Source organism: Rhinatrema bivittatum, chromosome 3, assembly GCF_901001135.1.
Source record: "Rhinatrema bivittatum chromosome 3, aRhiBiv1.1, whole genome shotgun sequence".
Classification (NCBI taxonomy): Eukaryota; Metazoa; Chordata; class Amphibia; order Gymnophiona; family Rhinatrematidae; genus Rhinatrema; species Rhinatrema bivittatum.
Window position 1 is genome coordinate 410,345,575 of NC_042617.1, and position 13,644 is coordinate 410,359,218.

General features: G+C 44.8%; 1 protein-coding gene across 1 annotated transcript in view; it reads right to left on the minus strand.

The window, feature by feature from the left end:
* The window catches only part of ZNF451 (zinc finger protein 451), a 347,114-nt gene that overhangs the window by 38,206 nt on the left and 295,264 nt on the right, over window positions 1–13,644 (minus strand). Inside the window, 1 exon segment of the mRNA XM_029595684.1 lies at window positions 4,440–4,523. Within this exon segment, the coding sequence (XP_029451544.1) occupies window positions 4,440–4,523 (84 nt within the window).

A 13,644-nucleotide genomic window follows, 5' to 3' on the forward strand; every position in this document is an offset into this window, starting at 1 on the left:
TTGGGTAGGAATTAAAATGCAAACATTGGAGAGGGACCAAGATGGCGGCGAGAGCAGTCGCTCTGTAAGACGCTCTCAACAATTTTGTTTCCTCGATTAAGATGCCAGCGAAAAGAAAGGGCAAAATGCGGGTTTTTCCCACTGACCCACCTTTGTCCGAGGTACAGAAGCAAATTACTGAATACACTGCTCCATTGATGGTGAAAACGGGAGACGTTGTCCCTGCTGCGGCGTTTGAAGAGGGAGCTTCAGCGCTGCCTGGGGAGGTCAGTCTCAGTCCCCCGGATTGCCGACCTCCACCGGCGCCTGGGCAACAGGCGGTTCTCCCGCAGCAGGCGCTTTTGGATGACATCATCCACTCGACGGAGGGAAGACGCCGAGATGGTGCCGAAGCAGCAAGCTCCAGACTCTCCTCGAGTCTGCTGGAAACAGCAGCTATGCCGGGTTCGGAAGATCGTGAGCCGTCTGTGTCTCCAATATACCCGGGTGAGGAGATTAAGAGACTGTCGGAGATCACAACGGGGAGAATTCCAGAGCCATTGAGGGAACAGGGAAGGGGTAAGGAGTTTGTTATCCCCCCTAAACCCCCTACAGTAACTCTGGATTTATTGTGGGAACTAATGGCTAACATTGGGCAATTTGTTAAAGAAGCGGATGCCAGATATAATAAAATGGATATTGAAATGCAAAACCTGAAACTAAGACGGAGGATCAAATGAAAGATTATGGAAACAGGCTGAAAGAGGTGGAGAAAAAAACTTTACAAACTCAAATGGTCGATGTTAAAATGATAAAAGATCTGGGCTACCAGTCAAAAAGATTGGAGGCATTGGAGAACTTTAACAGACATTTGAATTTACGATTCTTAAATTTTCCTTCTGCTCTGGGAGAAGAAACCCATAGCACATTAAAAAAAATTTTCCTGGAAAATCTGAAATTTGAAGAATCAAAATTGCCCATCATTAATAAAGCCTATTTCCTGACGAAGATTGAAAGGAAAATTGCAGGAAACCAATTGGCAATTCTTGAGAATCTTACTCAATTTATTGAAAGCTCTGCGGTAGAGATATTGGGCAGGGGTACTTTATTAGTATCATTTGTCACAGAAAAGGATGTTAGCAATGTAATGAAGGCATTCTTTCTGCATACATCTGAAAATTTCTATGGCCAACAGGTTAAGATTTTCCCAGACTTTGCCAGACCCACCCAATTAAGGAGACAGGAATTTATAAAGTTAAGGCCACAGGTAGTAGCCCTTGGCTACACTTTCTTACTAAGATATCCATGCAGATGTCTTATTAAGGGCAAAGGTGAAAATTTTGCATTTACTGTTATTGAACAACTTAAGTCATTCCTAAATGCAAGAACAGTGTCTATAGCCCCTCAATAAATAATAATCGGCAATCAGTAAAGAAAAGAAACCATTAATATCGTTAGGCCAGTTTCATGATGTAATGTTTTCTTGTTTTTCTCCCATTTGATTTCTGGTCTCTCTTACTTATGTTTCTTAAAGAGGACATAAAGCGGTTGAGTTGCTTTGAGTGTGATTTTCTTTTTTAAGTTAAATAACTTTATGTATGCTATGTCACTCTGTAAATTTATTTACCTGAAAAGTATAAATTCTGTATACTTCTTGAAAAACTTAATAAATTGCAAATTAAAAAAAAATAAAAAAATGCAAACATTACTGAATAGAGAAAATGATGCAGGGCCCACAACTCCCACCCATTCTACAATTCAAGCTACAATTCAAGGCCTCACCCATACTCACCTCTCTTGGATAGGACGCTTGGCCATTAAATGTCGCCCTGAGCGCCAGCCAGGCAGCATCTGCTCTTTCTTGGTTCCGCTGGTGCCCAGGGCGAAAGAAGAGGTGCTTCTCATCCTCTACTATCGGGCAGGCTAGCAGCAGCACATCCCCATCAGAAAAATTAGGCCTCATGGCATGCTGACATTTTGACAGCATGCCTCATGGCATGCTGTCAAAATGGACGTTTTGGGTATGGCCGTGGGGGATAGACGTAAGACATGCGCACAAGAAACCACATGCAATGAAGAAAAAAGGACATCCAAGCCTTTAAGGAACACCCCAGACTAAAGCGTCTATTCATGAGGCCCCTCATGGACGTCAACTACGGCGACCCTTAAAAGGGTCGTTTTGGGGGGCATCCGAAGGGCATGTTCATGCGGCCCCTCATGGACATCGATGACTATGGCGTCCCTTAAAGGCCCCAAATTTGGGCTTCAAAACAATCTGAGATCAGTGGCCCAAGTTCGGCCCATTCAAGGGATGCTTTGGACGTACGTCAGTAAGGATATTAAGGAACCACATTAAACCACAGAAACACTCTGTAGAAACATTATTTATTAACTCATAATCATAAAACAAAGATTACATTAGAAAATCTTGGAACATCCTTCAGTGCCTCTCAGAATCCAATTACAACTCCTGAAATGGAAAACACAAAAAAATGGATTTAGATTATTGGAAATATCTTAGACAGTGGAGAGGGGTTATTTGTAAGACCTCTATGAACCTACATGAGAAAACTCCTCAATGACCCTTCAGTGAACCTCCGAGCCTTGCACGGTGTTGTCTGCTTCTGCAGCTGGTTGTACAGGTGGGATCTGGGGGCAAGTTTTCGGGACCTCCACTTCCAGCCCAAAGCGAGGTTATGTAGTATGCAGCAGGCCATAATAATGCAAGCGACTTTTTCGGGACTGTACTGGAGGGCACCACCTGACCGGTCCAAGCACCTGAATCGTCCTTTCAGCACACCAAATGTTTGCTTGATGACAGACCTAGTGCTGGTATGTGCCTCATTGTACCGTCTTTCTGCCGCAGTGCGCGGGGCCAGCATCACCTATGACACTGACAAAACACCAGGAAAACTTATATACACAATAGTACCAAAATACTTTAGGATAAAGCAATTAACTTGTACTTGTGCATTCCTCCTTGCCACCTGGTTCTCTATCAAGACTATGGTTACCTACTGTTACTTACAGAGCAACCAGCCATCACCATATTTCCCTTCGGGAAAATCGGTTCCAAGCGAGGAACGAGCAAGGATGTAGGAATCGTGGCAGCTCTCTGGAAACCTCGAGCCTACATTCAGGATCTGTTGACAGGCATCACATACCACCTTGCACATTCATCGAATGGAATGACTTCCGACTGTGGAATACACTCTCCTGTTCCGAGCTGGGGGTAAGTGAGATGTGGTTGCAGTCTATTGCTCCCAATACATTGGGCATCCCAGCTAAGTCAAAGAATCCATGCTGGATCTCCTGCAGTTGCACTAGGTCCACCGGGAAATAAATATCCTGCCGCATACGTTTTATCATAGCCCTCCAGACTCGTCCAAAGTGCCGCAAGACTGAGGACTGATTCATCCCGCAAACCAGTCCGACTATATTCTGGAAACTTCCTGTCACAAAAAAATGCAAGGCACACAGAAGTTTTGCCAGACCCGGGACCGCATGGTTGCGAGAGGCGATGGGATCTATATCATTGCTCAGGTCCTGGTATAGGGTCTCAATTGCTCTAGAGCTGAGACGGTATCTTCGCACCACTTCAGACTCAGGTAATCCTAGGAGAGTTGTGCGTGGCCGAATAACACGCTGCCTGCAGGGTCTACGGATGGCTCTGGGCTGCATCTGGAAACATAAGGAACATAAGACATGCCATACTGGGTCAGACCAAGGGTCCATCAGGTGTTTTTCCAATAGTTAGACCAACTACGTCCTCAGCTTATCACAGCTGTGTGGCTGAAGGGAATCAAAAGAACACATTGCAAACAGACCCAGAACTAAAGGGCTATAGGATTATTTAAAGACAGCAAATTAATGAATGTTCAACTGTAATAAGTCGATGTCACCGACGTCCAACCCCTGGGTATCTTAATGGCCCAAAAACTGGACCTGAATTAGACAGCTTTCAATAAAAATTTGAAAGGAATAGAGTCATTTCCTAACCTGTCTCTGCTCTGCGTAGTCTGCATGGTCCTCCATTCTTCTGTTGTTGGCAGGATTATTTGCTATTGCCCACATAGTTGCCCTAATTCTTGTTCGCAGACACAATAAAAAGGTCAACATGACAAGGAAATAAACAGTATCCATTAGAGAAACAAAAAAGCAGGAAACCCTCAGGAACCACCAGCTACCAGCACAATACCAGGCACAAAATTTTGAACGCTAAAACAATCGCTAAAGACGCACAAAATTTTGGCACGCGTTACTGCATCGGGTTCTAATACCTAATTGGTGCATTTAAATAAGATTTGCATCCCATTGACGCTATTCCCTACTCGCAGATTTTGCACATGCATAAAAAGGGATATTGCATACGTGTTCCCTCTGCGCTCGCCGTTGCGCTAAGCCAAACGCCCCATATTGCATTAGCCCCTTTATTTTTTGAAAAGAAAATTAAAAAGCACCTTCATTTTGCTGATTTTCTTCTATTTCCATTTTGTTTTCTTGTATACTCCTGTCTATTGTCATAATAAGATCCTCGTCATCATCTGTAACCCATGAGAAAAAGAAAAATACAGAGATTAATTTACATGTATCATACAGGCGTTTATATAACTGGCTTTTCACATTTCATGTGTTTATAGTGATTCCACAATTTATGCTGGATTCCTGGCTGTGAACAGAGCCCAAGGCAATAGACAGCACCACCTGAGTATCAGGGTTGACTGTGTTTGTACCCGTTGCTTTGGAGGTTTCAGGTGGTGGACCTGTAACGGAGCTGCAGAGGCTGCTGGCTCTCCAGGAAGTCCTAGCATTTTTACCCTCTATACTGTGGAGACCTAGATACACCTCTGCAGCAGTCCAATTGGACCAGCACTGAGTGTGCCCCAAACTGACACCAATATATAAGGCATGCTCAGAAGGCACACAGTGCTGATCCAACCAACCTTCTTGACATACACTCTGTGGAAGAACTATCAGTATGGCCTCTAACCCTGACCCTGTTTCCAATGTTCCTGCCTAGTAATCTTGTTTCCAATATTTCTGTTCTTCCATCTAGCTCCTGTGCTCATTTCATTGCTCCACCATCCTGATAAGCGGACACTGTGTAGGAAGCACAGGAATTAAAACAGAGAAATGGTTCAGCTTTGAACAATTAAATGCTAATGCTGGGGCCCATATCATGTCCATAGAATTGCAAGTGTAGCAATCAGCCCCAAAACAAAGAAAAGAGCCAGAACAAGTTCATAGTCTAATCTACAACCAGAGAAGGCATTTCCCAGCAGTTAATGCCGTAATGGGAGGAGCAAACAATCGGGGTTTTAACACTGAGAAATACCTGTTCCTGGAAGTTATAATTGCTTTTGTAATGCCACAAGTTGCAGCCAGTTTTATGTTGATCCCCTTTTAAACCTTTTTGGGGGGATATTTTTGAGGATTTGAATTCAGATTTTATTGTTGAATTATGTTTTGATTGTTATTCTGTCTTTGGGTTCATGTAATTATATCTATATTTATTGTATAAACTGCCTTATAGCTTTTATGGCAGATAGACAAATTTGAAAAATAAATGTGAAATTAAATTAAAATCATAATTTACTGGTGCCAAGTTAATGGTCCAACAGCAGCGCTGTGTGCTGCAATGTCAGACATCCAATTTCAATTCCTGACTCAGCTCCTGCTCCTTAGGCCACCTGGTGATAAGAATACTGCATATATAGTATTCATAGACCCTGGACGAGAGAAATCATGGCTAGTGCTCAACACCACCACCTACCAGTTGGGATAAAGCACACTTATACTGTGTTCCAGAAGGAATCAGTCCATGTCTCTTAGCCAAGGACCACTGACGTTGACAGCCAGATGGAAAGAGGACACAAAGAGGATAAAAATTCCTACAGCCTGTGAATGGAGGTTCACAATAGCCCAACAAGAATTAAGAAACATTTAAAAAGAGAATCTTTCAAAAAGAAAAACACATTTTTATATTAAAGTGGTCCTACTATGCTAAAATCATCTACAATGGCAAATCTCAGGATGATTCTTTCAGGAATGGACATCAGATGACTGTCTAATATGTTCATTTCCTTAAAAAAATAAAATCAATCATCCTAATTTCTAACATTTTTAATGCTGAACAGCGAGGAAAACAAAGATGATCGGTGTCAAAGGGATTCTTTATTAGAACTGTGCCCGACTCTGGCCGAGTTTCGCTCACGTATGAGCTGCCTCAGGGGCTACTGTACAAATGGGTTCCTTTTGGGTCAATCAACTTCAATGTGACAACATCGCAAACTGCTGAAAATGATTTGTGTAATGCCTTCACTTTTAGTAACATTTTTAATGTGCAGTTGCTGATATATACAAGGAAAGCCATTTCTAATCAATATACAGAGCTGATTATGCACAGCGATTAAAAGCTGATAATAGCAGATTTCCCATTATGTAAGAGTTATTTTTTGTTGCTGTCTTAGTATTATTGTCACAAAATAATGAATATTTTATGTTCCCAGCCTTGGAACTGTGAAAAAGTGGGAATTTTTTTTAAAATAAAATAAATATTGTCAGGTGTTAACTACATTTAAAGCCAAAAGTCACTTGAAAACTAGCCAAAAATCAGCTGAAATTCAAAACTAGCGTACAATTAGTCAAAATTTTTTAAAATGACCCAAAAAAAATTTACTAGCCCTTGCTTTGAGTTCCTATAAAGCATTACCCATAATTGTGTATTAGTTTTAATTTATATATTTTTTCCACATTAAAATAGAAAACAAATATAAATCAGGCAACATTGCAACACTAACTCCCACCTGCAAAAAATACACACAAAGCCTATATAGAAGATCTGTCCCTAACATATTAATAGCCAAACTCAAAAAAGCAACAATCCTACCTCAGACAAAGGCAGCACTGTAAACATTACACTAAGCCTTAGAACAGCATTTCCCAATTGGAGTGCCCTGGCTGAAGCCACAAAATTTTCTAACAGCTGCTAGCCAGGGCCCAATAAGAAGAGATGGAAGTGCCACAGCAGTTTTCTTTTTTTTTTCCTGCTCCAACTCCTGGCCTGAAGGATGTCCTCCATTCTCCTCCCTCCTTCCTCATATCAAAAGGCCATGTGTGATTTTTTTCAACGGAATGTGTGGAGGTAGAAGTAGCATGAAGCCTGGGTCTAAGAGGCCCTGGAGGTCCAAAATGTGCTCCAACCATTGTGCTACAAGCCGCCACAGTGGAGATACTTTATCGCATAACCACCAAGTATGGAAAAAGGTGCCAACTTGACCACAGCCTCTCCAACATTGATCGCTGATATGAGGGTATCGTTTGTGTAAAGTACTTGGGGTGAGGTACCAGCGAGTAATAAGCTTATAACAATTCTCCTGCAGTGTGGCAGAAACTGAGCATTTGCGTGTGTGAGCGTATATTTGGGTCCAAGAGTCAGGACTAATAGTATAACCCAGGTCCGTTTCCCATTTCAGCATATAAGGAAAAATTTGAGTAGCCAGCCCCCGAAGTAAATTATACAATTTTGAGATCATCCCTCTATGTTTGTCTACATGCTCACAAAAATGTTCAAAAAGGGTTTTGCCTAACGCCAAGTCCTTAGATATGGTAGGAGTCCTCATAAAGTGAAGAATCTGGCTACCCGCTAAAAAGTCTTGCCAAGAAAGATTATACCTAGATTGTAGGTCTGCCCAGGACATAAGGGTGCCCCCACTGAGTAAGTTCTCCATCTTAACAATGCCTTGTCTATGCCAGTTCTGAAAGGCTCTATTACTTTGTCCTGCAGGGAAGAGGGAGTTATAATAGAGGCGAGTGGAGTAAAAGTACGTCCTGTTGCCTACAAGACGCACTTTCCATTTGTTCCAAATTTTAATAGTGGTACCCAAGGCCATAGGTAATGCCCGAAAAGGCGGCCAAGTATCACGAGGTTGCCAGAAAAGTGCTTTAAGTGGGTATCCACCTATTAGGAATTCTTCAAACTTAACCCATTGCTTTACATATGTCTTCCTATAGATATCCATAATGGCAACGAGTTGCGCAGCTATATAATATTGCTCTATATTGGGAACGCCTAAGCCGCCCCTTAACCCATGGTTGGTGTAATATCCGGCTGGCCACCCTTGGGGGGCGTCTCCTCCAAATGAAATCAAATAAAATCTTTTGCCAGGATCTTAAAATGGCGCTACTTATAAAAATAGGTAGTGTATTAAACAGATACAAGAATTTAGGTAGAATATTCATCTTTACAATTGCTACTCGTCCTAGCCAAGAGAAAAAGTCTCTATCCCATTTTTGTAAATCAGTTTTCACTCTGTCCACTAAGGGTTTGTAATTAAGGTGGAACAGTTGTTGAATGTCAGGGCCAATTTGGACCCCGAGATATTTAAGGGATTTTTGTGCAATCTTGAATGGGTATGTCTGTTTTATAGTCGAGATGATAGCGGGATCTGCCAACACATTTAGGAGTTCAGTTTTATCTAAGTTAATTTTGAAACCTGATACTGCGCTAAAAGCTGTGATCTCGTCCACAACACCATGTAAGGAATCTAGAGGGTTGGTAAGTGTCAAGAGTATGTCATCTGCAAATAAGGACATTTTCAAACTGTTATTGTCAACAGTAACACCCTCAATTTGTTTAGAGGCTCGGATGCGTGTGGTAAACGGTTCCAGGAAGAGGGCAAACAGTAAAGGCGACAAGGGTCACCCCTGCCTCGTACCCCTCTGCACAGGAAAGAGATCGCCATAACGCCCGTTGACTTTTATCCTGGCCCCTGGGTTGTGGTATAAACATTTTATCCAGCCTAAAAATCTCTCCCCAAAACGCATTTTAGTTAAGGTAGCAAATAAAAAATCCCAATGTACAAGATCAAAAGCCTTTTCGGCGTCAACGGCTAGTAGAATTAAGGGCGTTTATTCATGTTTAGCCCACCATAAAATGTCAATCACTTTGCGTACATTATCTGCAGCTGTCCTTTGAGGTATAAAACCCACCTGATCTTTATGTACTAACTGCGCAAGAATGTTGAGATTACTACATGATAATCTCCTTTTCCTTAGTGTAGACAGATGGACTCAGTACAAATGGGATAGTATCCGCGTGCTAGCAGTTGGAGACGGATCTGACGTCAGCACAGGGTATATAGCCCCACAGGAAGCATAGCTATTCAGTAATCTTCCTTGCAAAAGCTGTTATAGATGTGTGTACTGACGCTCAGTGAAAAAGTGAAAACAGGATTCCCCTTACCGATTGATAGTAGCTGGAGACCGCCAGCAGTCCGAACCGAAGGCGTTGACACCTGGTATAGTGTACTCTCGTATAGCAAGAGATGACATGGCTTACCTTGCATCGGGGAAACCCATGTACGCAGGCAGCTGGGCGGGATGCTGAGTCCATCTGTCTACACTAAGGAAAAGGAGATTATCAGGTAGTAATCTCAACATTTCCTGGCGTGTAGCCAGAAGGACTCAGTACAAATGGGATGTACCAAAGCTTTACTCCCCACCTGGGCGGGAGGCTTCCTGAGGACCATGTAATACCGCCCTGGCAAATGCGGAGTCCTCCCTGGCCTGGACATCCAGACGGTAGAATCTGGAAAAGGTATGGAGGGAGGACCATGTCGCCGCTCTACATATTTCTGCAGGCGAAAGCATCCTGGATTCCGCCCAGGATGCCGCTTGAGCTCTGGTAGAATGAGCCTTGACTTGTAGAGGCGGAGACTTCCCAGCCTCTATGTAAGCTGCTCGGATAACTTCTTTAATCCAGCGGGCGATGGTGGGCTGAGAGGCCGCTTCACCTTGTCTCTTACCGCTGTGCAAGACGAACAGATGGTCCGTCTTTCGTACCTCTTGTGTCACTTCTAGATATCTGGGCAGCAATCTGCCAATGTCGAGATGGCGTAATAAACGCCCTTCTTCAGATTTCTTCAAACCCGCCATGGTAGGCAAGGAAATGGGTTGGTTAAGATGAAACTGCGAAACCACCTTAGGTAGAAAGGAGGGAACCATACGGAGATGGATAGCCTCCGGAGTGATTCTGAGAAAGGGATCACGGCAGGACAGTGCTTGTAGCTCTGAAACACGGCGTGCTGAACAGATAGCCAGCAAGAACGCCAGCTTCAATGTTAGTGACTGGAGAGATAGACCCCGAAGGGGTCGGAAGGCGGATCCCGCGAGGAAATCCAATACGAGGTTGAGGTTCCATAAGGGCACAGGCCACTTCAGTGGCGGCCGAATATGCTTGACTCCTTGCAGGAAGCGAGCCACATCTGGGTGCCTGGCAATGGTCTTGCCATCCCTCCTGGGACCATAGCACGACAGTGCAGCCACCTGAACCTTAATGGAGCTGAGGGAGAGACCCTTCTGAAGTCCCTCTTGCAGGAAATCCAACACCATAGGGATTGTAGGCGTATGTGGATTGGTGCCATGAGTGTCGCACCATGCTTCAAATACTCTCCAGATCTGGATGTACGTGAGGGATGTGGAAAACTTGCGAGCTCGGAGGAGGGTATCAATCACGGGCTCCGAGTAACCCCTTTTCTTCAACCTAGCCCTTTCAAGGGCCATACCGTAAGAGAGAATTGAGCTGGATCCTCGTGAAGAATGGGACCTTGACGTAGAAGGTCCCGGAGAGGAGGCAGGGGAAGAGGCTCCCCTGCCAGTAGTCTTCTCAGGTCCGCGTACCAGGGTCTTCTTGGCCAGTCTGGCACCACTAGAAGAACTAGGCCCCGGTGTCTCTGAATCCTGCGGATGATAGCGCCTAGCAGAGGCCACGGAGGAAAGGCGTACAGTAGAGTCCCTGGAGGCCATGGCTGAACCAGGGCATCGAGTCCGTGTGAGAACGGGTCGCGCTTGCAGCTGAAGTATCTGGGTACTTGAGCATTGGATTTGTCCGCCAGTAAATCCATGACCGGAACCCCCCAATGATCCACAATCATCTGGAAGGCTGTGGGTGACAGCTGCCACTCTCCCGGATCTAGGCTTTCTCTGCTGAGGAAGTCTGCTGTGGTATTGTCCTTCCCGGCAATGTGGACGGCGGAGATGTCGTGAAGAGTCGCCTCTGCCCAAGTCATCAGTGGGGCGATCTCCAGAGATACCTGTCGACTTCTGGTTCCGCCCTGACGATTGATGTAGGCCACCGTGGTGGCGTTGTCGGACATCACTCTGACGGCTCTATTCTTCAGTCTGTGAGCAAATCGAAGGCATGCCAATCGAACTGCCCGGGCCTCGAGACGGTTGATGTTCCACGTGGACTCCTCTCTGTTCCACCGCCCTTGCGCGGTGAGATCTTCGCAGTGAGCTCCCCAGCCGCTCAGGCTGGCATCCGTGGTGAGCAAGGTCCACGTAGGTGAGGACATCTTTGACCCCCTGTTCATGTGGTTGGACTGCAACCACCACCGCAACTGGATCCGCACCCTGGCTGATAGAGGAAGGCGCGTGGAATAGGGCCGAAGCCGGGGGCTCCAGCGAGAGAGCAGGGAATGTTGTAGAGGTCTCATATGGGCCCTTGCCCAAGGTACCACTTCCAGGGTGGATGCCATGAGACCAAGAACCTGCAGATAATCCCAGGCCATGGGCCGACTGGCTCCCATCAGATACTGGATACGCTGCCGGAGTTTCAACTGTCTCTTGGTAGTGAGACTGACCGTGTCTGCCCAGGTGTCGAACTGTACTCCCAGGTATTCCAGTGACTGGGAAGGCTATAGGCAGCTCTTGCTGAGGTTGATTACCCAGCCCAAGCTTTCCAGAAGGGCGATCACTCTGTCGGTTGTCCGAAGGCTCTCCTCTCGAGATAAGAAAAGAGAAAAATTAAAGTAGTCTTGGAAAGCACGCTCAACTAGCGTGCAGGCACTCCAAACTGCTTTGGAGACGGAAATTACTGAATAGCTACGCTTCCTGTGGGGCTATATACCCCATGCTGACGTCAGATCCGTCTCCAACTGCTAGCATGCGGATACTATCCCATTTGTACTGAGTCCATCTGGCTACACGCCAGGAAATTACATTTAAACGGTTAGCTAAAACCTTAGCAAACAATTTAAGATCAATGTTCAATAAAGAGATAGGGCGGTAGGAGCCGCATTGAGTAGGATCCCTTCCCAGCTTCGCTATGACAGTGATTCCGGAGACATTAGAATGAAGGGGGAGATGATCATTGTCCGATAGACTATTGAAGAAATCCACTAATGGTTCCAGTAATTGCGCTTGACATTGTTTATAATAGACTCCCGTGAAGCCATCGAGACCCGGTGATTTCCCACTTTTCAAGTCCTTAATAGCAGTCTGAACTTCTATCATGGTGATCGGGGCGTCTAAATAGGATTGTTGATCATCCGACATAACTGGTAACGTGAGAGGTAAAAGGTAGTTTTGAATGTCCCCCTGTGTGATGTTGGTAGCTTTGCTGTACAGCGTAGAATAAAATTTCATAAAACAGCTTCTGATATCATTGCTGGTGGTCTGTATGTTTCCTTGTCTGTCCTTAATTTTTGCGATGTTATTCAATAGCTGGCGTTGCTTGAGCTTTCTAGCTAAGACCCGTCCCGCCTTATTGTTGCCCTCAAAGTGTTGCTGCTTTAGTCTGTCCAGATCATTTGCGATTTGTGTAGAATCGATGATATGTAATTCGGAACGAGCTGCCTGAATTTGTTTAAGGATCGAAAGAGCCTTAGATCTAGCATGTTGACATGTCAAGGAGGAGATCAATTGAAGTAGGTCCGAGCGTCTTCTTTCTCGTTGTTTCTTTAACGCCGCAGCCAGGGAGATAAGGCGCCCTCAAATAACCAGTTTGGAACATTCCCAGATGGAGCTGGCCTTCGTTACCGAACCTTGGTTGAGGGCAAAATAGTCTCGTAGAGCCTCCTGTATGGTATGTAGGTGATCTTCCCTGAGGCGCCAGAAATGTAGACCGGAGTCAGAATCAGTAACATCTAATATAACCCAGACCGGTGCGTGGTCAGACCACGTAATTGTACCTATGTCTGCTTCGACCACCAAATTTTGCACATGTTTGTCAATTAGCAAGTAGTCCAATCTAGAGTACATATGGTGGGGGTTGGAGTAGAATGTGTACGTCCGTTCAGTAGGATGGCGTTGCCTCCAGATGTCAACAAGACTCCAAGTGTGCATCAATTGGGATAGGTGAGAAGAGGCTTTCCATCCCACCGACGATTGCCTGTTAGAGGTATCCAATCTCGGGTTGCGTACTAGGTTATGATCTCCTCCCCAGATGATATGTCCTTCAGCAAAAGTCATCAGTTTCTCGTGTACAGACTTTAAGAAAAGGTCTTGTCCCACGTTTGGTGCATAGATATTGACAATGGTTAGAGTTGTTTTATCACATATTATTTTTAAAAACTGAAAACGTCCCAAGTGATCGGCAAGATGGTCTTTTAAGGTAAAAGTCACTTTGTTGGATATCAGGATACCCACTCCGGCATACTTGGAGTTTAGAGTGCTAGCTGCAAGAAATACGGTCGAAAAGTTGGGAAATCGTAAAAGGTTTTCATGCCGTTTACGAATATGGATTTCCTGAATAAGAGCGATGTCGACATGATGGGTGAGCAGATCTCGGGCTAAGTATTGCCGCTTTGGAGATGAGTTGAGCCCCTTAACGTTTAGGGACCATACCTTCATAGCCATGACTCAACTGATAGTATTCTCCCGAGT